Source organism: Palaemon carinicauda, chromosome 34, assembly GCF_036898095.1.
Source record: "Palaemon carinicauda isolate YSFRI2023 chromosome 34, ASM3689809v2, whole genome shotgun sequence".
Taxonomy (NCBI): domain Eukaryota; kingdom Metazoa; phylum Arthropoda; class Malacostraca; order Decapoda; family Palaemonidae; genus Palaemon; species Palaemon carinicauda.
Window position 1 is genome coordinate 76,084,368 of NC_090758.1, and position 27,907 is coordinate 76,112,274.

General features: G+C 42.9%; 1 protein-coding gene across 1 annotated transcript; it reads left to right on the forward strand.

The window, feature by feature from the left end:
• Positions 1 to 364: 364 nt before the first annotated feature.
• Positions 365 to 25,203, forward strand: LOC137626668 (uncharacterized). Its single transcript, XM_068357682.1, has 7 exons — positions 365 to 524; positions 13,205 to 13,340; positions 14,784 to 14,925; positions 15,359 to 15,495; positions 15,893 to 16,036; positions 16,979 to 17,164; positions 25,004 to 25,203. Exons 2-7 carry the CDS (start codon positions 13,215 to 13,217, stop codon positions 25,166 to 25,168), a joined length of 900 nt encoding a protein of 299 aa, XP_068213783.1. The 5' UTR covers positions 365 to 524; positions 13,205 to 13,214; the 3' UTR covers positions 25,169 to 25,203.
• Positions 25,204 to 27,907: the final 2,704 nt, after the last annotated feature.

Sequence of the window (27,907 nt, forward strand, 5' to 3'; positions counted from 1 at the left end):
AGATTCTTTGCATGCGTCTATTCAACTCTTTTTCTCATGTCATCACACTCTAATACAGGTCTTCTGAGGTCTCTGCAGGTGTACCGAGTTCTATTTGAAATAATAATCACTTGGTACTTTTATTCCTATTCTAGAAATAAGACCACGAAAATATCACAATGTCATTAATTGATTCGTTCGTGGCAGCAGTTCAGAGCAGTAAAGAAACTGATGAATATTGGACTTCGACAGTGTAAATAGCAAAAACGATCTAGCGTAGTTTCCCCTGGAAAGTGACATCTGGAAACTATGAGAGAGAGAGAGAGAGAGAGAGAGAGAGAGAGAGAGAGAGAGAGAGAGAGAGAGAGAGAGAGAGAGAGACTGGAAAGTTGCCAGGAGTTGACCTTGAAAGGACGGTCTACGGTACCTGGAATCAAGTTGAAGATTGCTCAACTTGGTCAGTGCAAAGTGAGCCAGTTTGCGGCATGGACACATATTGGACGTCCCAAAGAGTGGATTGTTTTTAACCATCGTTTCACAGAAAGGTAAGTTCAATTTCAAGAATTCAGAGAATGCAGAGATGTTTTTGAAAAGATTTACCTGGAATTTCACAAATACAAGGAACATCAGCGCGTCTTTTTGGAATATACTGTAGGAAAATATGGACCTCAATTGATGCATATTTTCTTTCGTACGAGACAAGTGATTTTAAGTGTTCACATGCTATATATATGCAATGTATGATTATGTATGTATGCATGCATACACGAGTGTATGCTAGAATTGGGAATGGGTTTAAAATACCGTTTAGAAGAGGCTGTAACTGAGGCAGAGTTAATGAAAACGAAAGTGGTTTTTTTTTTTTTTTTTTTTTTTTTTTTTTTTTTTTTTTTTTTTTTTTTTTTTTTTTGTCCCAGAGAACAACATAAAATTTATTCATCCGGCCTCATTGATTTTTTTTTACGAGGCAAGGTCTAAAAATTCTCCCCATAAAGAAATATACTATTAACAAATCCTTTATAGAAACAATACTAAAAAAAAATCTTTGGTATTAAATCACGATCATTTTTCTGTAGCTTAAAAATAAGTTTGAATGCAAAGCATATACCCTTTTACTGCCCAGAACCGAAGACAATAAGATGAATGTGCTTAACTGTGAAAGGGAGTTGTTGAAAACGCCTTCTGATAAAGGGAAGGTTATATAATTCAGGAAGAAAAATAAGGCATTGGAGAAAAGAGTAAAAGTATCATTGGATGAAAATGTTTTTACTGTCACGTTCAGCGGCTTTGCCAGACGTATGAACTACTCGGTCTCCCTCTCGTATAGTGGGAGAGGGAGTAGTTATTCCCAGGTGAGAGGGGGTACCCCAAGAGGTACACCTAGAGAGCACAACTGCCATATTGTAGTTAGGAAAGGGTAGAGTGTGTGTGTGAATGTGTCAATTTTAACAGGTCGTAATTTTAGTGAGACTTTCCAATAAGATATGACAGAATATTAATAAATATGACATTATAATACCTTCAATATTCATAAAGAAAATAAAGCTCTTCAGATAATAATATATAACTTTCACGAATCAGAGTGACACCCGCGAAGCCACCTTTTCTCAAAATTTATTTTTGTAGAGATGAAACCTGATTGATAAGGTCATGAGGTCAACTGTCATATTGACCTTATTCAAGAAATTAGAATCATTTATAAACTGTTATTGTGATGGCTTTAATTGTTATATATAAAATATGAACAATGTTTTAGCTTATTTGTGTTATATCACTTCCTCCTGTTTTTGTTAAAGTTTTTATAGTTTATGGTTTATTTATTTCAATGTTGTTACTCTTCTTAAAATATTTCAACTTTCCTTGTTTCCTTTCCTCACTGGACTATTTTCTCTGTTGGAGCACCTTGGGATTATGGCATCCTGCTTTTCCAACTAGGGCTGTAGCTTAGCAAGTAATAATAATAATAATAATAATAATAATAATAATAATAATAATAATAATAATAAAAGTGGATCAAACGAGAAAAATCTACAAGAAAATGTCTTGCTTTAATTAAAAGAAAATAAAATTTTCTTGTTGAAAATTAAGACGATATTTTCAGTCAAATTTACTGACACCAATTCGGGATTTTACCAAAACAGGCTTTAAAAGGATCAGCAATAAGTAATCAGTCATTTTCTCTTAGCATTAAATCCATTTTGCCGTTATCTGACGTTACAAGAACAGTCGCACGAGCGTCATAGCGAGAAGCGCCATCTATCCTCTAGACGTCCTCGTGACGCGTCTTCAACCGCTGACTGCGCCCACCTTATAGCCTTCTATTTCACTTCTGTTCTGCTTCCTATCTTTCATCTTGTTGTCCTTTACTTAATGGATTGTTACCCTCTCCTCCGCGATCACTAGCAACTGTTTTATTACTAGCAACTGTTCTAATCACTAACAACTGTTTTTATCACTAGCAACTGATTTTATTCCTAGCAACTGTTCTTATCACAAGAAAACTAACACAGTTCACCCACGAGTAATTTTATGACATTCTATCACTAGCAACTGTTCTTACCACTAGCAACTGTTTATAGTACTAGAAACTGCCCTTATCATTAGCAACTGTTCTTGTCACACCAACTGTTTTATTACTAGCAACTGCTCTTACCACTAGCAACTGTTCTTATCACTAGCAACTGTTTTTATTACTAGCAACTGTTCTAATCACTAGCAACTGTTTTTATTACTAGCAACTATTTTTTATTACTAACAACTCTTTTTTTATTACTAACAATTGTACTTACCACTACAAACTGTTTCTATTACTAGCAACTCTTTATTACTAGCAACTGTTTTATTACTAGCAACTCTTTTTATTACTAACAACTGTTCTTTCCATTACCAACTGTTCTTACCTGTAGCAACTGTTTTTATTACTAGGTACTCTTTTTATTACTAGCAACTGTTCTTATCAATAGCAACTGTTTTTATTACTAGCAACTGTGCTTACCGCAAGCAACTGTTTTTATTACTAGCAACTGTTCTTATTACTTGCAACTTTTTCATTACTAGCAACCTTTTGTTATTACTAGCAACTGTTTTTATTACTAGCAACTGTTCTTACCACTAGCAACTGTTTTTATTACTAGCAACTGTGCTTACCACTAGCAACTGTTTTTATTACTAGCAACTGTGCTTACCACTAGCAACTGTTTTTATTACTAGCAACTGTGCTTACCACTAGCAACTGTTTTTATTACTAGCAACTGTTCTTACCACTAGCAACTGTTTTTATTACTAGCAACTGTTTTTATTACTAGCAACTGTGCTTACCACTAGCAACTGTTTTTTTTGGGCTCAAGCCATGGCGTCCTGATGGAAGGTTCCTGTTTGGTAGCTTCCTTGGGTATAAGACTACTAAGATATTCCCAGAGAATTTAACCACAGGTTATCACAGAATTCTAACTTCTGGAGCGAGTATCTCAAAGGTTTCCCTTTAAGACATCGTAATACAACAGGGGACACGCATGTCTGAACGTGCCACATAGCTATCTTCACCCCGAACAGAGTTAATGCTTCGGTGTGTAAGGGCTGAGAATAGCTGGGAGCCGTTCCACAGCTAATCTCACTCGTGGCTACTACTGATACTCGAGACGTAAACAAACGGACGCCATTGCTCTGATGACGTCACGCCCGTCTTCATCCTTTGTTTAGTAGCTGCCCTACTTAGACGGATTTTCCCTTGTGTTATCTTTATCGCTTTGCATCTACGCTATGTCGTTACCTTCAGCCTCGCCTTCTTCTGGAAAGTTGAGTACAAGGTTCCAGTATTGTTTAATTAAGCTCTGGCCGTAAAGTAAATATTATTTTGCGAAATAATTGATGTTTTGTGGCAGAGCTGTGCCTCTACCGGACCCGCCATTTTATGGCGTCGTTGTTGTTTTGCATGTCTTATTTAGTTAGCCACAACAACGCTTCCGGCATTATATACTAATCGAATACATTAGTTTATTTAGTCTTCATAGCTAGGAACTTTTATATCGTGTTTAGACGCTTTTTATCGGTCATCGATTGACCTCATACCAGTCGGCTACTATAGCCCCCAGGCCAGGAGCCTACATACAAGTGTTCATGCATGATTTATTAGTGATCCTAGACTAAGTTATGAAGATAGTGGCATTATTATTTTACAATACTTTTGACAGTGATGCAAATGTTTTCACCTTCAGGGACCATATAGGGGATAGGCTAGTCAGTGATTCTTTCTAGCCTAACCTAATATTAGGACCCCTATATGCTTCCTTCATCCCCTGCCTTGGCATTCCCTCTATTTAGCCTTGATCCCTTTTCTGAGTAAAGGGATTAATTGTCTAATAGAGTATATATCGCCTCTCTGTCCTCCCTAAAGGAATGAACCCCCTTTAGGGCTGCGTCTGAGAGTGAGGTTAGGCTAGCCTACCTCTATGGCTAGGATAGTCTATGACTTTCCTGCGATAGCGATATGTCTTCTTCCTTGCCTAGTTCAGGACTTTTAGCCCTGTTCTAGGTCGGGTTAGGAAGGTTTCTCTGTTCCATGCTGAAACGGTACTCTTGCACCGTTTTAGCCGATCAGCCTGATCTTAGGTTAGGGAGTGTCCTCCCTTCCCTTAGTGGCCGCTCTGGTACAGAAACCCTTCCTGGGAAGACTTCTCTCTTCTCCCTCCCCACCTATCTCTTGTATAGCCTAGCCTATGCTTAGGTTAGTTTATACTCATCTGTCCCCTGTCCTACAACTCCTCCTTAGGGTGGAAGAGTAGGGCTACCCGAGCTTCCTTGTGCAGTCCACTCTGGTACATATACCCTCATAGTGTCCTATAAGGTTAGTTACTAGTATAGTTCTGCATATGGGAGTCTCCCCCCCCCCCCTCTTGGGTGTTCCCTAGCCCTCCCTTGGGCTACCTAGCTCCCGGTCCCTAGTGACCCCTGCTCATGGATGTTAGAGCCTGCCTCTATCATGGGTACACCCCCTCAGGGAGGGGGAGGGATGTCTGGAACCCTGACGGTACTTCCTGCATCCCTTCCCCCCTCCCCCTGTCTCTCTTTCTATCCGGGTGCCGGTCTCTTGCCGCCTCTACTGTCGGCAATACCTGCCTCCTACTTGGTGACTTCCCTACCCTTGCCGCCAGCCCCCCGTGTACCGAGGGACTGCCGGCTGCCGCCGGCTACCACCGGCGGCTCTCCTACTCCTATCTAATCGTCCGCTTGCCGGTCGATCACCGGAGTGCCGGCATATACTGCCGGCAACCCGATACTGCCTTTACCATCCTTATCCCAGTCACCAACCTGGCATCCTCCGACTGCCGGAGCCGCCGCTTCCTGCCGGCGTGCCGCCGTTGTGCCGGCGGCCGCCATCCTGGTATTTAACTGACTTTTGAAAATCATCTGTTCTAATGCCAGAATCTATGCTGGAGCGAGCTCCGGCATGCCGGCGGCTTGCCGGATGCCCCGGAGGCGTCAAGAATACTTGCACCCCCTTACTGTAGCTATCATAAGACTAGGATAGCCCTATATCGCAAACAGATAAGCTGCTTCCGCTTTAAGATCAGTACCTAGTACTGCTCTATTAGTGATCATGCTGTCTCTTTGCATTCTTCTATTTCCAGCATGCTATGTGCATCTTAGCGCGGCTGGTTGCCAGAAGCAGTTACCCTTTAATGAGGCCTTCTGGCTCTTAACTGGGAACCGAATGAATTCGATCCCAATCTTGTCCTTGGTTTTCCATGGAGTTCCAAAATACTAGGAATTCTAGGAAACTATATCCAATGATCTCGGTCATTTGGATTATCCAGGGACCAAGCTTGTGGTAACCAGCCGGGCGGGATGCATGGAGCTTGTTCTCCTTTACTGTTTTCATTCTCTATGCATCACACCTTCTTTAAGTTAAAATTAATGATTAATATTAACTTAGTTTAAGAGCCATTCTTATGACTCCCCCATACTCATTTTCTCTTTCTTCCACAGGAGGAGCAGATGAAGTGTGACTTCGCCTTCTGCGCTGTGAAACGCCCGCAGTTTTACGGGCATACGGCTTGCAGGACTCACGCCCCTTGTGCAGACAAGAAAGGGGACTTGAAGTTTTGGAATCCACTGGATTGTACGGTCTGCCAGGCCCACCTAGTTGAGGCCTTCCATAACCCTCCCTCAGCGGAGGTTAGAGACATTTCTCGTGAAAAGCTGCGCAAGTGGGTGCGTGGCTTTCAGAAAAATGCTACTGGACCGTACCTGGCCACCGAAGAACTGAGGTCCCTGTTGTTCCCTAAGGCCTCCTCTGACTCAGTGGTACCAAAAGATACGATCCCCACTGTCCAAATTACGGTGGAACCTGATGTGGTCATGGCTCAGTCCATGCACGAGTGTCGTTTAGATTCCGAGGATGATGAACAGATCTCAGACGTCTCGGAAGACACGGAGAAGACGCTTATGGCTCAAGGAGCCGAAGAGGACGAAGACAAGGTGGAGTACACCGAGTCGGAGCTTGGAGCTGCTCCCTCGTCCATCCCTCCTCCTACTCCTACACCGACGGAAATGTCTATTCCGTCTACCTCCTCAACTCCGGATCCTTCCTCTTCTACCCAAGAACTGATCCAGCTGATTAGAGCCGTCATGGACGACAGGCTGAAGGAGAACCAGGAGTCCATCAGGTCGATGATTGGATCCAGAGAACCGAAGAAGATTTCGGTCAAGGATCTCCCAGCTTGCTCTCATGCCAACCCGTGGAGGTATGCAGAGCATATGGTTATTGCGACCGGCAGGATCTTTGTTAGTGACAAGATCGGCACGGTCCCGTTGGAAGATGTGGAGTTCTTCCCAAGCTTCGAGGCCTACCCGGACTGTTACGTCCGGCTTCGTTCCGAACCTGCCTCGAAGGAAGAGACCGAACCTAAAGAAGAGATAGTGTTCGATCTCGCAAAGGCCCAGGCTATGCTAGCCTCCGCATTTAAGAGTAGGGGCTTTACCTGCTCTAAGCTTCCGGCTTTGAGCAAGAAGCATCCTACGTACGTTGCACCTGACACTGCGGTTCTTCCTTTCTTGGAAAAGGCCTTAGCTGCATGCCTTAAAGCGGCGGAAGAAGGGAAACCCTGCCCTGCACTGGAGGAGTGCAGACCCTTCTCCATCGTGACCCCCCCTGACGCTCGACACTGGAAAGATGTTCAGCATACTTTCGTCGTGGGAAGGCTCGATCCTGACGTCGCCGGACGTCAGTTTAATGAAGACCTCCCTAAGCTCAACGATCACCTCCTTCGCCGGGAACAAGACACGAAGGAGAGGCTTGCGGCATCTCTTTCTCATCAAGTCCAACTGGATGTGATGGCCTGTGACACAAGAGTACCAGATCACTACATGGTACTAGCCAAATCCCACTTACTGACAGTAATGAAGGACTTGTACCACTTCATAAAGGCTCGCAGAGCCTGTCGTGAATTCGTGTTTGCCGGTGCCACCGTGAAACACGAACCCCGGAGGCTGATTTCCTCCAACATCTGGGGAAAGCACCTGTTTCCTTCTGACCTTGTCAAGGAAATAACTGACAGAGCCGCCACGGAGAATAGGAACCTTCTCCACAAGTGGGGCATGTCCAGAAAAAGGAAACCCTCTCAGGACGAAGGACCTCAGCCTAAGAGAAAACCTCAAAAACCAAAACCCCAGCAACGTCAGCAACGACGTCAGTTTCCGGGACCCGCTACCTCCCAAGTGGTTGCCCAACCACAACAGACCTTTCAATTGGTCCCCCAACCGGTGTTGTCACAGTCACCGGTCTTCACCCCTGCCTTTGAGCAACCATCCACTACCTTTCATGCCAAAGGTAGAGGCTCGTTCAGGGGTGCAAGCAGAGACGCATCTCGTCGTCCCTCCAGAGGTAGAGGAGGAAAGGGAGCTAGCGGCCGAGGCAACAAGTCCTCGGGACACCAGAAGCAATGAAGTGCTTCCGGTGGGAGGAAGACTCCGCCAATTCCAGGATCGTTGGACCTTCGATCCCTGGGCACACAGCATCATCAAGAACGGTCTAGGCTGGAGTTGGACGCAACCACCCCCAATCTTCCAGCAGTTCTTCCAGCAATCGACCCCCCTTCTGGAAGAATATGTTCTAGACCTCTTGAACAAGAAGGTGATAAGGAAGGTAAAGTCCACCAGGTTCCAAGGGAGACTGTTTTGCGTTCCCAAGAAGGACTCAGACAAACTCAGAGTCATTCTGGACTTATCCCCCCTCAACAAGTTCATAGAGAACAACAAATTCAAGATGCTGACGCTTCAACAAATAAGGACCCTTCTGCCTCAAGGTTCCTACACGGTCTCTATAGACCTGGCGGATGCCTATTGGCACATTCCAATGAACCATCACGCTTCCTCCTACCTAGGATTTCGACTCCAAAGGAAAAGCTACGCCTTCCGGGCCATGCCATTCGGCCTCAATGTGGCCCCTCGGATCTTCACAAAACTGGCGGATGCCATAGTACAACAGCTCCGCCTAAGAAACGTCCAGGTGATGGCCTACCTCGACGACTGGCTAGTCTGGGCTCCATCGCCCGAAGAGTGTGCAAAGTCTTGCAACGAAGTTACCCAGTACCTAGAACACCTGGGATTCAAGATCAACGAGAAGAAATCTCGCCTCTCTCCAGCTCAGAAGTTTCAGTGGTTGGGAATCCACTGGAATCTTCAGTCACACCGCCTTTCCATCCCCCAGAAGAAAAGGAAGGAAATAGCAGGGTCTGTCAAGCGACTACTGAAATCCAAACGCATTTCAAGACGACAGCAGGAACGAGTTCTAGGCTCTCTACAATTCGCCTCAGTGACAAACCCAGTGCTTCGTGCACAGCTAAAGGATGCCGCGGGAGTCTGGAGACGCTCGGCATCCATCGCTCGAAGAGACCTCAAGAGACGGCTTCCAAACAGACTTCGACGCCTCCTAAAGCCGTGGTCGGAAGCAAAGGCCCTGAAAAGGTCCATTCCTCTCCAACACCCTCCTCCATCACTCAACATCCACACGGATGCCTCACTGGAAGGCTGGGGAGGTCACTCCCACCTGAAACAGGCTCAAGGGACCTGGTCTCCACTATTCAAGACGTTCCACATAAACATCTTGGAGGCCATGGCGGTCCTTCTAACTCTGAAGAAGTTATCCCCGCCGCCCTCGATCCACATCCGTCTAACCCTAGACAACTCGGTGGTAGTTCGTTGTCTCAATCGCCAAGGCTCAAGATCGCCCCAGATAAATCAGGTGCTTCTCCCAATCTTCCGTCTGGCGGAGAAGAAGAAGTGGCACCTGTCTGCAGTTCACCTACAAGGATTCCGCAATGTGACAGCGGATGCTCTATCTCGGACAAACCCGATAGAGTCGGAATGGTCTCTAGACGCAAGATCGTTCTCCTTCATCTCTCATCAAGTCCCAGAACTTCAGATAGATCTCTTTGCAACGAGCGACAACAATCAACTTCCTCTGTACGTAGCCCCGTACGAGGACCCCAAAGCAGAAGCGGTGGACGCCATGTCACTGGACTGGAACAGATGGTCAAAGATATACCTGTTCCCTCCCACCAACCTTCTGTTGAAAGTCCTCTCCAAACTGAGAACCTTCAAAGGGACAGCGGCCCTAGTGGCTCCCAAGTGGCCTCGGAGCAACTGGTACCCCCTGGTCCTGGAGCTGCAGCCCAAGCTGATCCCTCTCCCGGGCCCAGTTCTCTCTCAACAAGTACAGAAGTCGACTGTCTTCGCTTCATCATCGAAAATCAAGGACCTTCATCTCATGATTTTCTCTCCCTTGCCGCAAAGAAGAGGTTTGGGATCTCGAAGAAAAGTCTAGACTTCCTAGAGGAATACAAGACCGAATCCACGAGACGGCAATATGAATCATCCTGGAGGAAATGGGTCTCCTTTGTCAAGGCAAAAAATCCTAAAGAAATCACCATTGATTTCTGTATGTCCTTCTTCATTCACCTTCATGGACAAGGATTAGCAGCCAATACGATTTCAACCTGCAAATCGGCCTTGACTAGACCAATTCTATATGCTTTCCAAATTGATCTGTCCAACGACATCTTTAACAAATTACCAAAAGCATGTGCTCGCCTACGCCCAGCACCCCCTCCGAAACCGATCTCCTGGTCACTAGACAAGGTACTCCATTTCGCCTCCAACTTGGACAACGATTCATGCCCCCTCAAGGATCTGACTCAGAAAGTTATATTTTTATTTGCTCTCGCTTCGGGAGCTCGAGTCAGTGAAATAGTGGCATTATCAAGAGAAGAGGGACACATCCTGTTTGCCGATTCAGGAGAAGTGACCCTCTCCCCTGATCCGACGTTTCTCGCTAAAAACGAATTACCCACCAAAAGATGGGGCCCTTGGAGAATATGCCCCCTGAAGGAGGATGTCTCTCTATGTCCAGTAGAGAGTCTCAAGGTCTATCTTCGCAGAACTTCGAACTTTGGTGGAGGCCAACTCTTCAAAGGAGAAACATCGGGCAGCGACCTGTCACTGAAACAATTAAGAGCGAAAATCACCTACTTCATTCGCAGAGCGGATCCGAACAGTACACCCGCTGGTCATGATCCTAGAAAAGTGGCTTCTTCTCTGAACTTCTTTCAGAGCATGGACTTTGAAAGCCTTAAAAACTTTACGGGCTGGAAGTCCTCGCGAGTTTTCTTTAAACATTATGCGAAACAAGTGCACGAAGTCAAACATTTTGTGGTAGCCGCAGGTAGTGTTATGAAACCTGCACCTAACTCTGCGTAGAACAGTGAGTTACTTGGGACTCTAACTCTTCGGGTGCCTATGTTGACCCTCGAGCGATTCATAGTGATGTCAAAAAACACTTAGTGCTTTTATAACTGTTCTTATCCCAGGTGAAATGTCATAGTGTCACACAAGTGCCGCATGCCTTGAGCATGATGTGTTGTTTAAAGACTTGCGTTCCTCGAGAACGAGTACCTACTAATCCTGAAATTCCTTTTCAGATTCAAGAGCAAGCCTTTATTTCTATGTACATTATTATTACTGTAAATGAACTTTACTTTTGCTGTAAATTATTTAATTTCTGCATTGTGAAATAAAATTTCTATTTTATTACTTATGCGTCTCTTTCAGCTCCTACCTACTATGAAATACATACTGTCATAGTTTTATTTATTCCTCCTTTCTTATGGTCATGAAGAATTTAAGATGTCTAATCCTAAATTATATTCACCCTGTCTCAGTAAGGTTCCTACACGAATACTTACTTCTGATAACCAAGAGATGAACTCTATACACAGTGCCCAACCACCACTGGTCTATTTAGAATGTTCCTATACAAATATCAAACATTCTGCTTCATCTCTAAGTTCTTCAAGTTCTTCTGTCAGGATGAATAGCCCTTCAATACCACTTTGACGTCGGCATAGCCCATGGGAACTTCCTACCAATGGGGGGCAGGATACTTCGTTCCTATGGTTCTTTACCTAAGATTACTTTGCTGTTTTGTCAATGCCCAGGCACTTAACACTGGGGGAAAAATCTACCACGATACATTGATTCTCTGGTACTCTTCCATCAGGACGCCATGGCTTGAGCCCAAAAAACGGATTTTGAGCGAAGCGAAAAATCTATTTTTGGGTGAGATAGCCATGGCGTCCTGATGGACCCTCCCTACTACTTTGTCCAGTTTTGTTCCCACCCTACACAATTGTATCATGGTGATGGGCAGCAACTGGCTTCAGGATGAAGACGGGCGTGACGTCATCAGAGCAATGGCGTCCGTTTGTTTACGTCTCGAGTATCAGTAGTAGCCACGAGTGAGATTAGCTGTGGAACGGCTCCCAGCTATTCTCAGCCCTTACACACCGAAGCATTAACTCTGTTCGGGGTGAAGATAGCTATGTGGCACGTTCAGACATGCGTGTCCCCTGTTGTATTACGATGTCTTAAAGGGAAACCTTTGAGATACTCGCTCCAGAAGTTAGAATTCTGTGATAACCTGTGGTTAAATTCTCTGGGAATATCTTAGTAGTCTTATACCCAAGGAAGCTACCAAACAGGAACCTTCCATCAGGACGCCATGGCTATCTCACCCAAAAATAGATTTTTCGCTTCGCTCAAAATCCGTTTATTACTAGCAACTGTTCTCGTCACTAGCAACTTTTTCATTACTAGCTACCTTTTCATTACTAGCAACTGTTCTCATCACTAGTTACTGTTTTTTGTTACTACCAAATGTTCTTACGACTAGCAACTCTTTTCATTACTAGCAACTGTTCTTATCACTAGCAACTGTTTTATATTGCTAGCAACTGTTCTTATCACTAGTAACTGTTCTTATTGCTAGCAGTAGTTTTTATTACTAGCAACTGTTCTTATCACCAGCAACTGATCTTTATTACTAGCAACTGTTTTAATACTAGCAACAGTTTATATCATGCAGCTGTTTTTATTACTTATCATGTAACTGTTATTTTACTAGCTACCTTTATGAGTAGCAACTGTTCTTATCACACAGCTATTTTTATTACTAGCAACTTTTTTATCAAAAGCAACTGTTTTTATAACTAGCAACTGTTCTTATTACTAGCAACTGTTTTTATTACTAGCAACTGTTTTTATTACTAGCAACTGTTTTTATTACTAGCAACTATTCTTACCAGTAGCAGCATTTTTCATCAGTATTAACTGTTTTTATTACTAACAACCATTTTTATTAATAGCAACTTTTTTTTATCACTAGCAACTGTTTTATGAGTAACAAATGTTTTCTATTACTAGCAACTGTTCTTATCACTAGCAGCTGTTTTTCTTACTGGCAACTGTTTCAATTACTAGCAACTGTTCTTATCCCTAGCAACTGATTTTATATCAGTGGCAATTGTTTTGATTAATAGCAACTGTTTTCAACGCTAGCAACAGCTTTTTTGAGTAAAATTTTATCAGTAGCAACTGTTTTTATCAATAGCAACTGCTTTTATGAGTAACATTTTATCAGTAGCAACTGCTTTTATGAACAACATTTTATCAGTAGCAACTGCTTTTATGAGTAACATTTTATCAGTAGCAACTGTGTTTATCAGTAGCAACTGTGTTTATCAGTAGCAACTGCTTTTATGAGCAACATTTTATCAGTAGCAACTGTTTTTATGAGTAACATTTTATCAGTAGCAACTGTTTTTATCAATAGCAACTGTTTTTATCAGTAGCAACTGTCCCAAAGGAATAACGGACATTCGTTACTCGGCAGATCCGCCGAGATGGAATTCCATAGCATGAATGAGTCCGACCAGTACCGAATGGCGACGCAGGAATGTCCAGTCGACCTGCCGCCTCCTCCAAACTACCACAGATGGCGAAGCTTCTTCTTAACCCTTTACATGCAGGTGAGTTTCTTTCTCCTCCACCGTTTCGATTCTAGGGCCGTCAAAAATGAAGTGGTCCGCAAATTACATTGTTGAATTACGATATAAGGTTAAGAAGTATCTTTTATCTATTGCCTTAATAGATTTGAAGTAATCAGAGAAAACTAGCTCGTTATTGATGACCGTTAGTTTGCAGAACCTCTCCATCAAATAATAGATTGATCGTCGCTCGTATGCAGTAGAGAAGAGGGAAAGGGTATTGCATTTGTTGCACAATCTCCTAGAGATCAGCCACAGAACCAAAGATGGCCAGCCAATGGATGCTGATGACTCCACAGATAGAATTATATGCCTCCAAACACTGGCCCCCTCCCCCGCCAATTCCCTTCCCTAGCTCATACGTATGGAGCATTTGAGACAATACGAAAGACTATCAGACTTTGAGAGGGGATCAAATTACCAACATTCGTATAATGAGCAAGAGTCATTTCCTATAGATTATCACAGTCACTCGCAATACGCACACAACTCACGTCGTCTGATATTTTTTGGCTAATTGCCTGTCCTCTACTTCTGTTCGCCAAAATCACAGCCCGATAAACTCTATATCTCACTCGCTAGGAATATTTGTCCTTACAACAAACCCTTGCAACTCACACTGGACACTTGAGGATTGTTTCCATATTTATTTACTCTATTATTCCAGTTACAACTTCGCCCGTTTCCTCGAGCTTGTGTGAGGTGGAAGAACCCTTCTCTCTGTCAACACACACACATGAAAAAGACCATCTCAAAGCTTGAAAGTGTTTCTATTCCTACTGACTTAGACATGATCTATGACTCCTTTAGAAGGTATGCCACAGCCCATTTTCGACTTAGCAAAGTCTTAAAGGTACTCTTAAAGTAGTTTCACTTGGGATAACATGGCCCAGCACAAGAGCTTGGGAAGTCATTCGCAGCTAAGATACAACGACGGGATACTACAGCAGTTCCTCTGTGAAGTACAATTTTTAATTAGTTGGATAGCAAGATGGAAGAAAAGAAGTTGGTAGGATATAAAGGTGATGTAGGACGATGAAATGTGGGACGATTTAGAGCCTGAAGTGAAAATGTGAAGATATTTTAGTCATTCCTACAGTGTAGCATGTCAGGCGCGCTGATGGCACCAATCATCTCTTAATTTTGTCATTAACACTCTGAGGATCCGTTATCTATTTTATCTATTCATACAACTATATAGAAAATTTATTCAGCTATCCAAAGCACTTTATAATTTCTTTCTACCTTTATTCCTTTGTCAGTTACGATACAAAATGACAACATAAAGTTGACATGTGACGTCATTGCCCACCGTAAAAAAAGGTTTGCAAGTCACGAGCCTGACTGATTTTGTCACGACCGGGGTCAACAGTGGGTTAAGTGGTCTATAACTTCTGCCATTTAATGATCCGATGTTTTTCTCAGGTAATTAGCAGTGAAGAAGATGAGAAGCGAAATTTCAAGCACAAAGACTGGGACTTTTGCGTCATCCATTCGAAGCACGAGACTGACCAGCAGACAGCCAAAAGCTTTATAAGATTACTAGAGACGACCTTGGGAATATTTGGTAATATACAATGACAGTGTTCTTATTATCTTAAAATTTCATAATACAATTTTCCATGAAGTATTCAAAATTTCTGGTGCAAAACTGTAAATTGTTGGTAAATGGTAGTATTCACATTTCTTGACACAGAACTCTAATTCTTTTATAGCATATTCTGAGAAATATACTCAGCTTTTGGCATGGTGTTGTAAAGTTTTAAATACGCATTATACAATTTATGCACGAATGCAAATCAGAGCGACACCTGTTCTGGCCAAAAAATTGTGAAATTTTGGTTAAATTTTCAAAACTTGTTATGGTCTTCCAAAGTTGCAAATATGCGTTTAATAATTCATGCACGAATGCAAATACAAGTAACGCCTACTCTAGTCGCCAAAAGATGCCAGAAAGCTTACTCATATGACACCACCTTAAGGACACCAAACTCCTTCAGGTACTTGTAACGGAGACGTCGCGCTTGGAGAGAACACTCTCCAAGCAGCCACGACGATGATCCAGAAGAGCAACAAAGTGTTTGTTCTTGCCACCAGACATCTAGAGAGCCAGTCGGTTCCAAAATACGTCTTCCACGTAAGTCCCTTTGTGTTTCAAATACTGTAGTCCCAAATGCTTTTCACTTTTAGAAATATCTCAGTAAAATGCAAGAAGTGTTAAAGACTTGTAAAATCGACAATCTCATTCTGACATTTTTTGTTTCCTTCTGCTCTGCTAATTAATTCTGTAAGATTGGATTTGTATCTGGATGACATCAAATTCATTAGCCAGAATTAGAATAAAATCCCTGACAAGAATTGAAATAAATCTTTCCCAAGTAATTTGACAATAGATATCCTGTGGAAGCTTCAAATATCCACACTGATGTGATCAAAGCCAAACTTTACATGGAACTGACCTCTAGTGACAATGAACCAAGTGGACCTAATTCTTTCTATTTCTTCCCCAACTTAATATTCATTCCACATTTCAGTCTGCTTTGATGCAAGAACTCCAGAGGCCTAACTGGCGTCGTAAGATAATTCCTCTCCACCCGCGTGGACCCAAGTACACGCCCCTCTTCCTGGCCAACATAGAAGGGTTGTCCATTGGAAACGACTCGCGTGTGGTAGAACTTGTAAGTGCTGCTGTAGTTTCTCGCTTTGCCAGTATACTAAATTAACTAAGACTGTCTCAACTATTTATATTAGTCAATATCCTGTCTGGGGAGAAACGTATAAAAGCTTTATCATCCGTGAAGGTGCAACTTGAAGCTAACGAGTTTCATTCTTGTAAAAATATTTATTGTTGCCAACACATAATATTTCTATTCCTCGTACTAACTTAAAACCTTACCTTTTGACTCCTTGAATTAGATAAAATGCTAACTTATATCAAACCATAGCTATTAAACCTTAATTTTTGTTTAATAATATTAAGCCGACATGGCATTCAAGCCCAAAATAACTTTTGATATAATTAATAACCTGGATTTTATAGCAGTTACTATACAATGAGTTTAAGAGATATTTTGAGAATGTTTTTCAACGTGGGAAAAAGTTACAAATTACTAATCTTTAAACGTTATATAGCTGCCATTTTGAAATCAAGATATCCACCTCTTCAATGTAAGCAAACATTTAAAAGACCAAGAAATATATGAATCACATTGTTTTTATATGGTAACGTTGCACCTTATTACTGGACCCTGGCACCACACACAACGCATTTTTGCTATCATTGCCAAGAACCCATTTCTAGGGATTTTTTAATGCTAAGCCGTCACAATATCATAATCATTTCAGAAAACAAAGCAGTGTAATGGAGAGATTTATGAGATGCCATTTATGTAAATTGTTTGTTTTTTTTGTAAAGAACATAACAAAATGACTGTGATGGTCCTGTAGAGAGTAGGGTTCCCCTGCTGTATAGGACCAGAAAAACAGCCCTTAAAGTAAAGTAAATCCACTCTACCTTTAACTGTGGTGAGGGAAAACAAAGACATCAATATTGTACACCAACGAAAACCACATCGAACACAGCCGTTTAGAAATATATCTAAAAAAGACTGTCTTTGCAGGTATCAGGAGTCATCCACCTGGAGGAGCAGATGCAAGTCCGGGCCAGGAGGGACCGCGCTCAATTGGCCTTCAGCAACAAGCTGAGAGAACTGCGGCAACATCGCATCCAGGAGATCCGGGAGGTCATCTCCGGACTCAGAAGGGAATACGGCGACGACTACGATCCAAACGAACAAGTTACGGAGGTGAATTTCCTTTGGTAAAGATCTTGGAGTTGAGAATGAAATATCAGTCAAACACTTCAGCTCGTTAAACCCCACACAGATCAGAATGTCTACTGATTGAACTCTCTGCTCTAGACATTCTTGCCTCAGTAGTCTTCTTCTGATTTCAATAGTCTTATTTTCCAGCTGATAGCTGTTAATTTATACTGAAATTTAGAGATAAATCTTCAATCTACTTTTCCATAATCAGTAAATAGCACAGCAATATACAGGTATTAAAGATGGCCAAAGCACATGAAAGACTTAGATGTTGTGTTCGTTTATCATCATCATCTCCTCCTATGCCTATTGACGCAAAGGGCCTCAGTTAGATTTTGCCAGTCCTCTCTAGCTTGAGCTTTTAAATCAGTACTTCTCCATTCATCATCTCCTATTTCACACTTCATAGTCCTCCGCCATGTAAGCCTGGGTCTCCCAACTCTTCTAGTGTCTTGTGAAGCTCAGTTGAAAGTTTGAACTAATCTCTCTTGGGGAGTGCGAAGAGTAACAATAAATTAGCCATTAAAATGGTCACTAAAGACCTCTTGTTTCCAAGTTTGGGAATTAGGGACATAACTTAGTATTCATTGTATTGTCAAAATTAATTAGGATTTCAGCTCTTGCTGTGTTTGGAGGCTGGGCTATGCTAGTATGAGTTACGTTGGGCTCCCTACAAATATATACGAATGTTGCACAAAAAATGATATTTTAATTATAAAATAAATTTTTGAATATACTTACCCGGTGAATATATAATAGCTGAGCCTCCGGCGGCTCGACAGAAAAACACACAAAAACTCGCGAGCGATCGCTATGAAGGTTGCGGGTGTGCCCACTAGCGCCAACTATCGGCCAGATACCGCATATACATGTAAACAGACCCAATTTTTCTCATCCCGCTGGGTCTCTATCGGGGAGGAAGGGGGGGCCTTTAATTTATATATTCACCGGGTAAGTATATTCAAAAATTTATTTTATAATTAAAATATCATTTTTAAATATCTAACTTAGCCGGTGAATATATAATAGCTGATTCACACCCATGGTGGTGGGTAGAGACCAGAGTTAATTAAGTTTACAGCGTATATGCTTAGAGTTTTTGACAGTTATATCATAACAAAATCCAAATATATAAAGGTACCTGGTAAGGAAGTTGACTTAGACGATTACTCTGCCTTATTAGTCTGTCTTCCTCACGAAGCCCAGCGATCCTCTTAGGATGCTGAAAGACTCCCAGGAGCTGAAGTATTAAGGGCTGCAACCCATACAACAGGACCTCATCAAACCCCTAATCTGGGCGCTCTCAAGAAATGACTTTGACCACCCGCCAAATCAACCAGGATGCGGAAGGCTTCTTAGCCTTCCGTACAACCCAAAAAACAATATTAAAAACATTTCAAGAGACAGATTAAAAAGGATATTGGAATTAGGGTAATGTAGTGGTAGAACCCTCACCCACTACTGCACTCGCTGCAACGAATGGACCCAGTGTGTAGCAGTCCTCGTAAAGAGTCTGGACATCTTTTAAGTAAAATGATGCGAACACTGACTTGCTTCTCCAAAAAGTCGCGTCCATAATACTTTGCAGAGATCTATTTTGCTTGAAGGCCACGGAGGTTGCTATAGCTCTAACTTCGTGCGTCTTAACCTTAAGCAAACATCGGTCTTTCTCATTCAAGTGAGAATGAGCTTCTCGTATTAAAAATCTGATAAAATATGACAAAGCATTCTTTGACATAGGCAATGATGGTTTCTTAACTGAGCACCATAATGCCTCAGATTTACCTCGTAATGACTTAGTACGAGCTAAATAGAACTTAAGAGCTCTAACAGGACATAATACTCTTTCCAGTTCGTTGCCTACGATCTCTGATAAGCAAGGAATATCAAAAGATTTAGGCCAAGGACGAGAAGGCAGTTCATTTTTGGCCAGGAAACCAAGTTGAAGTGAACAAGTGGCTTTTTCTGTAGAAAAGCCGATGTTCTTACTGAAGGCATGAAGTTCACTGACCCTTTTAGCCGAAGCCAAGCACACTAGGAAAAGTGTCTTGAGGGTGAGATCCTTCAGGGAGGCTGAATGTAATGGCTCAAACCTGTCTGACATGAGGAACCTTAGGACCACGTCTAAGTTCCATCCAGGAGTTGCCAAACGACGTTCCTTAGAGGTCTCGAAAGACTTAAGGAGATCTTGGAGATCTTTATTGTGGAAAGATCTAAGCCTCTATGTCGAAAGACCGAAGCCAACATGCTCCTGTAGCCCTTAATCGTGGGAGCTGATAGGGAGCGAACCTTTCTCAGATGTAAAAGAAAATCTGCGATTTGGGCTACAGAGGTACTGGACGAGGACACAGATGCTGACTTGCACCAGTCTCGAAAGACTTCCCACTTCGACTGGTATACTCTAATGGTAGAAGCTCTCCTCGCTCTTGCAATCGCACTGGCTGCCTCCTTCGAAAAGCCTCGAGCTCTTGAGAGTCTTTCGATAGTCTGAAGGAAGTCAGACGAAGAGCGGGGAGGCTTTGATGGACATTCTTTACGTGGGGCTGACGTAACAGATCTACCCTTAGAGGAAGACTTCTTGGAAAGTCTACCAGCCATTGAAGTACCTCGGTGAACCACTCTCTCGCGGGCCAGAGGGTAGCAACCAACGTCAACCTTGTCCCTTCGTGAGAGGCGAACTTCTGCAGTACCTTGTTGACTATCTTGAATGGTGGGAATGCATATAAGTCCAGAAGAGACCAATCCAGTAGAAACGCGTCTATGTGGATTGCTTCTGTATCTAGGACTAGAGAGCAATAGATTGGTAACCTTTTGGTCAACGAGGAGGCAAAGAGGTCTATGGTGGGTTGACCCCAAGTAGCCCAAAGACTCTTGCCCACGTCCTTGTGGAGGGTCCATTCCGTGGGTATCACCTGACCCCTCCGACTGAGACAGTCTGCCAAGACGTTCAAGTCCCCCTGGATGAATCTCGTCAACAGGGAGATGCCTCGATTTCTTGACCATATGAGAAGGTCCCTTGCGATCTCGAGCAGCGTGAAGGAGTGTGTGCCTCCTTGCTTGGAGATGTACGCCAAAGCTGTGGTGTTGTCTGAGTTGACCTCTACCACTTAGTTTCGAAGAAAGCTTTCGAATATCATCAAGGCCAAGTGGACTGCTAATAGCTCCTTGCCGTTGATGTGCATGCTCTTCTGACTTGAGGTCCACAGACCCGAGCATTCCCGACCGTCCAGGGTCGTACCCCAACCCAAATCCGACGCGTCTGAGAACAACACGTGGTTTGGGTTCTTGACTGCTAGGGATAGTTCCTCTCTCAGACTGATATTGCTGTCCCACCATTTCAGGCATGCCTTTACTGGTTCGGAGACTGGGAATGATACCGCCTCTAACGTCTTGTCCTAGTTCCAGTGAGAGGCTAGGTGGAACCGGAGAGGCAGAAGGTGTAGTCTCCCTGGTGAGACAAACTGCTCCAGGGATGAGAGAGTCCCTACGAGACTGTTCCAACTCCTGACTGAACAAACGTTCTCTTTTCAGCATTAGTTGGACTTCGAGCATGGCTTGTTCTATTCGGGTGGCAGACGGAAAAGCCCTAAAAAAAAAACTGGACTGTGAATCTCCATCCCCAAATATAGAATAATCTGGGATGGGATCAGTTGGGACTTTTAGGTTGACCAAAAGTCCCAACTCCCTGGCCAGACTCAACGTCCAATGTAGATCCTGCAGACAGCGAAGACTGGACGATGCTCTGAGAAGCCAGTCGTCCAAGTACAGGGAGGCTCGGATCCCCGATAGATGGAGGGATTTGCCACATTCCTCATGAGCCTCGTAAACACGAGAGGAGCAGGACTGAGGCCAAAGCACAGGGCTCGAAACTGGTACCCCACATTCCTGTAAACAAACCTCAGAAACGGTTGGGAATCCGGGTGTATAGGAATGTGGAAGTATGCCTCCTGAAGGTCGAGAGAGACCATCCAGTCGCCTTCCATTAATGCTGTCAAGACAGCCTGGTAGACTTCATCGTGAAGTTTGTCTTGACAATGAACACAAGAGCGCACTTGCCTCTTACGTACTCCTGCAGTGAACATGGCTGCCAGATCATTGGAGCCATCCCTGAGGGACTTGTTCCTGCAGAGAACGTGGCTGTCAGATCATTGGAGCCATCCCTGAAAGCCTTGTTTATGCATGACATAATTGTACAGCAAAACTTCAAACGCTCGAAAAAAACTCCTAACAGGAGATGGTCTAGCTCTGAAGTCGACCATAAAATCTTGGAGCGTCTCATGGCCAGGCGCCAGGGAGAGGCTATGAGGTTTGAGAAGTCTATCTGGGCAGAGGCAGGAACTCCCAAGCCGAGAACTTCTCCCGTGTCATATCAGACTCTCGCTCTATAAGCCAGCTTAAAAGTAGGGAAAGCAAAGGCTGTCTCCCCCAAACTCCTCCTGGTGATTAACCAGTCGCCTAGCAAACGTAAAGCTCTTTTAGAAGAGCGAGAGAGCACTAGCTTAGAAAACAACGGCTTCGAAGTAGCTAGGCCTAGTGTAACTCTGACGTTTAGGCGAACGAGGAGCAGCAGTTACAAAAAGATCCGGACAAAGATCCTTAAAAATCAGCATGATTTATTTAAAGTCCATAGAGGGCTGAGCAGCTTTAGGCTCCTCTCCGTCTGACAGAGTCCTCAAGGGAATATCAGTAGGAGGGGGATCAGCAACTTCCTCATCTGAAGGAACCTTGTCCGACAATTGCCGAGTCTCAAGCAAGGGAGAGACCTGCCGTGGTGGCAATGCTTGACAAGCAGAGTCCACACGCAAAGGAGCAACAGTAGCAGTCAAGGACGCTATGTCATGTAACTGCTTAAAGGACTGACCAGTAACAACAACAGGTGCGGGAGGACGTTCGACGTCAACTCGAGACTGCCTTGACTGCTTAGACTGAGCAGTCAAAACAACTCTTGACTGCGGTGCTTGACGCTCAACGTCAAAACAAGTCAACTATGCTGGTTGGTGAACGTCCTGAACGTCAACAAGAGCAAGCGGCAGCGGCTGAACGTCCACAAGCGGCTGAGAGTCAACACGGGACTGCATCGAGTGAGGCTCTACAAAACACGATTGACGTGACTTTGTAACGTCAATGTCAACAGGATGAGCAAAGGCTCGTTTGGGCGGCTGACGGCCAGGATCTCGATCAGCTAAGCGGCGAGGATCATCGTGAACCTGCTCAACAGAAGAGTCCTCCATAAGAGAGGCAAGCTTATTCTGCATGTCTTGCCGTACAACCCATTTAGGATCAACGGGAATGGTTGCGGTAAGAGACGAGGGTAACGTCTGTGACTGCAAAACCTTGCCTACAAAAAGACTCTCGGAGCCTGTGTTACGTTTTTGTTTAGGCGGCGAGCAGTCTTCCGATGACTGCATAGGGTCAGAGCTGTCCTAATGGTTACAACCAGGATGCTGGACCTGTCCTGAAAGGACTGACTTTCGCTTAAAGGGCCTCGAAACCTTGCTCCACGGTTTCTTACGCGAAAAGCCTTCGGATGACGAGGAGAAAATCGTCTCGCTCGTCTTATGGTAGAGGCGGTGTTGATGAGACACGCCTGAAACCATAGAGGGAACGTCTGTTCGCTGATCAAGTCCTCTCGAACCCATAAGTCGTACGACATTACTTCTCCCCTGGGCTTGGGAGCTTGCAAGAGGTCTCGGACTAGGCGAACGACAGGCACGAACAGACGAACCCTCGGTCGCAACACTGATAACACTTTGCGCAATTATCACTTTATCACTACGATTTTCTGTTTTGCACTTACTTCACTGAAATCGAATTTTTCAACAATTCACATTAGGTATGAATAAAACTGATTTCTACCTGAAGCACGCAATTCTACCCTCATCAAAAGGTTATAATTGCGAAATAAGTCGTATAATGTAAGCACATTAACACAAGCAAAAAAACAGTAAACATATATTAAGATAAAAAGAACAGTGGCTGGGAAGGAGACTAAACACTAGTTCATTCAAAACTACGTTTTCAATCTCTCACCGTACAGTGCCTTGGGACGAGAATAAAAACTAAAAACGTTTTATCCTTTCTCCCCGTACAGAGACTAGGGACGAGAGTAAAAAACTGACTCGAGAACAACGTTACTCGCTTGGGACGAGAATAAAGATCGGAACGTTCTCTCTTCCTTTCTCTCTCTCCGTCTCTCTCTCTCTCTCTCTTTCTCTCTCTCTTGATTTCGCACCGAAGAGAAAAGCCCACTTACCTTTAGTCAATAAACAGGTTATTTGACCAAAGGAAAAAACTGAAAGGTTTTTCAATTAACAAGTTCCTTTAAAATAGTATTTAAAACATTTAAGTTTGAAAGAAGAATGAACAAAACGTCAGAATCGATTTACTCTTTCTGCAAAGTGAAACCGTGATTCTCTCTCTCTCTATCGTAACGATAGAGCGCAAACTGCGTAGCATAAATAAACTAAACGTTAGTTCATCTTTGAAACAGTACGAAGACTAGTCAAAGAAAATCTTTCATAAAATATTCAATTAATAAGTTTTAAATCATTTGCTCCGTAAAAGTTATTTACGATTGAAAGGGCTCAACGTTGTTTAACTTCGGTTTCCAAGTTAGGACCGCCTACTCTCGGATTAGAGGAGGAATAGGAAAGGTCGCATATAAACAAATCATTAAAATCTATCTTGATGTTTATTATAAATGGAAAGCTAATCGAAGAGGCCTAATAAAGGCGGTTGAGATATAAAATATATAGAGGAAAATCTATAATTAACAACAACAATTTATAACGTGATAAGATAATTGCTAAAAGCCTAAAACACACTTCCGTACTAAGGGAAGGGTCGGCCATTTAAAAGTCAAAGAAAGTCCAAAAAACAATCCAAAGTCATCAAAAATTAAATCTATCCAAAAACGAGTTCAAGATTTAAGTTGAAGATAAAACACCTGCACTGCGAAAGCTCAAACCAAAAGGAAGTACTTCACCAAATATGTTGAGAAAACTTCAGGTTATACAGCGAGTATTGATACGTCTTGTCGTTAAGGCCGACAGAGAAAAATTGGGTCTGTTTACATGTATATGCGGTATCTGGCCGATAGTTGGCGCTAGTGGGCACACCCGCAACCTTCATAGCGATCGCTCGCGAGTTTTTGTGTGTTTTTCTGTCGAGCTGCCGGAGGCTCAGCTATTATATATTCACCGGCTAAGTTAAATATTTAAAAATATAGTAGTTACTTTAGAGTCCACTACTACTGGCCATTTATACTTTTTTATATTTGATATGGTGCCAGTTACTTAGGTACAAAGATCTAAGTAGGTGACTAAACTGATGTATTCCTCACAGTTACTAAGAAGGGCTACGTAAAACAACAACTGGACATACAGTTCGATGACAACGCGACTGTGGTCCCCTTTTTACAAAGTTGCCACATTGACCAGATAACGATTTATTTCTCCGTGACGTTATTTAAAACAAGTATAATACTTTACTGAACCCAAAAACCCCTCAGGCAAGTGCAGCAGCCATTCAAATCCTTGATAATCTGTGAAGGGTTTCAACCACAACACATTACATTTCTCAGAATCATGCACAACTATATTCTATTTTAATGTTAACAGATACTCTTATACATACCAGTTTGTATAGGCCTCACTGTTTATTTATTCATTTGTTTGTATATTTATTGTTATATTGTATGTAAAATTGACCAGTTCCTGATATATACAGACTGGAAGCTTCATTAACATCTGTTAGCACATTAAAAACTTCCTCTTGTAATCATGGCAGCTTATAATCAAAATAGATTTGAACTTTCACCAGACGCTGCAATCGATCGAGGCCATCATGCTGGACGACACCGCTCCTTCGAGCGGCAGCGGCAGACAGGTCATCAACATGTCGGGATGTCAGGGCGTGTCTGTCGGGCCTTCGTTCCACTTCTACGGGAGCCAGAGGGGCAACGATGACCCGCCAGATTTCGAATGATGTCGGTTTGAGTCTAAATAAAGTGTCCTCAGCTCGGTTTTTGTGTCATATTCCTAATAGATAGATGAGTACTTGAGTGGGTGGAAGGGACTAATAGATAGATGAGTACTTGAGTGGGTGGAAGGGACTAATAGATAGATGAGTACTTGAGTGGGTGGAAGGGACTAATAGATAGATGAGTACTTGAGTGGGTGGAAGGGACTAATAGATAGATGAGTACTTGAGTGGGTGGAAGGGACTAATAGATAGATGAGTACTTGAGTGGGTGGAAGGGACTAATAGATAGATGAGTACATGAGTGGGTGGAAGGGACTAATAGATAGATGAGTACTTGAGTGGGTGGAAGGGACTAATAGATAGATGAGTACTTGAGTGGGTGGAAGGGACTAATAGATAGATGAGTACTTGAGTGGGTGGAAGGGACTAATAGATAGATGAGTACTTGAGTGGGTGGAAGGGACTAATAGATAGATGATTACTTGAGTGGGTGGAAGGGATTTTTATTTTCACTGGTGTACCCCTAGCTATCCTTTTGAAGAAAAACTGCGAAAAAAAGAAAAACTGCGAAAAAAGCGCCCACAAAATCAACCAAACTGTAGCCATAAGCTGCAATCGAAGGAATGAGAAGCGGGAACCTATTGAGGCACTGGAATGTGATAGGATGTGTAACGGCTCCTTACTTATCCTACCCCTTAGTAGACTAGACTGGGAAAGGTCTGTTTGGGGTGCAGATATCTTTGGTTATCTTAGGGTACGTCCCTGATTATACACGATATCTTCGGATAGTCGTTTCCGAGGGTTGGAACCGTGTGATACCTGACGGTATTTCTCTTGTAATATCAATCGCAGAAATATTATACTGCAGAAGTTGCAAGAAGGAACTGCCATCAGAACGACATGGCTATCTCACCCAAAAATAGATTTTTCCTTCTTCAAAATCCCTTTTTTAGTAGCCAAGCTACAACTATGGTTGTAAAGCAGGATGCTATAAGCTCAAGGGCTCCAACAGAAGAAAATAGCCCACTGAGAAAATAAGGAAACAGATAGAATAGTGTGCCCGAGTGTACCCTCAAGCAGGAGAACTCTAACCCATGACAGTGGAAGACCATGGTACAGAGGCCATGGTGCTACCCAAGACTAGAAAACAATGGTTTGATTTTAGAGTGTCCTAGATGAGCTGCTTACTATAGATAAGACTCTTCAACCCTTACCAAGAGGAAAGTGGCCACTGAACAATTACAGTCTTGTCTACAGGCATAAAAGAGTAATAATATAAACAGTAAGCAGTTAAAATTGATACTACTACTAGTCCTACTGTTTCTACCACTGCTAGACTACTAGACGTTATATCCCAGGGGATGAGTGGCCCCAAAACAAACATCCTCGGTACGATTGAGGTGGCCTACTGAAAACGTCCCTACCTAACAATCTGCCCGATTGGGCTTCGAGTCCTGTTCAAGCTAGATGTTTCTAGTAACGTCTGCAACCTCACCATCCTTGCGAGCTAAGGATGGTGAGTTTGGTGGAGCCTGTAGGTCTACTTGCTGAGTCATCAGCAGCCATTGCCTGGCTCTCCCTGGTCCTAGCTTTGGGGGGAGAGGGGGGCTCGGGCACTGATCATGTATGATCAATCTCTTGGGCAATGGCACTGTCCTTTATCTCTGCCATTCATGGTTGTTACTACTATAAAGAATAAAAATATTAATAACAAAATGATATTATTTCCATGATACAGTTATAGTAACAATATCTCAGTGGTCGTATTAGAATTAGAATTTTTTTGACATTATGACATAATATATTCATTCAATATTTGTAGTCAAAAAGGGATTTTGACGAAGGAAAAATCTATTTCTGGGGAGATACCTGTGACGCCCGGTGAAAAGGGTCCTTCTTTACACTTTTCTGATATAAATCTTCCAAATATACCAGAGAAAGATAAAAGCATGGAATGCAGAGGTTACTACCCTCGCGTGAGCACCTTGTGGGTGTCGTGTATACAGCAGTGGCGTGTGAAAACCTCTATTCACAGGCTGTCTTCCATTTAGATAATTCCTTCATCAAAGGGAATGGCCGTAACAGAGGCCCTAAAAACCACACTTGGACCACGCCACCGACACCTAACACACGCGCCCTCTGTAGTCAAAATATTCTGCGTCATGTACTGTACGAGTTTGATTACTGTACATACCAAAAATACAGAAAATACAGGCTCTGACATAGTAACTTTACTATATAGTGTACATTACAGCAGTTTGTTTATCTTTCTCAGCAGATAGACCTATTGGCTTCCCCAAACGCACCTTCCTTAGCTCACGAGGATGGTGAGGTTGCAGCGACCTAAGGAACTGACGAATTTGAGCGGGACTCGATGCACAGTCTGGCAATCACCAGGCAAAGAGGCTACACCAGGCCACCACAAGAATAGTTGGCTGAAAGCATTTTTTTATAGGAAAAAAATACTTCTTGGCATATCAAAAGAATACTGCTGTTCTAATGCTCTTTAATGTTGACTACTTCTCTCCCCTGAAACTTGTACAATGAATACAGGACTGTAGTATGAAAAATACAGTGATTAATAAAAGAAACTCTCCTAAGAACAAAAATAGAACAGTTTAAAAAAACTACCGAGTGAATGAAATTCAAACACAGTTACAAGTATAATTTAATAAAATTTCTAAAATACAATCTTATCAATGCATGAAAAATACAATTAAATAATGTTATATTTAAATAATT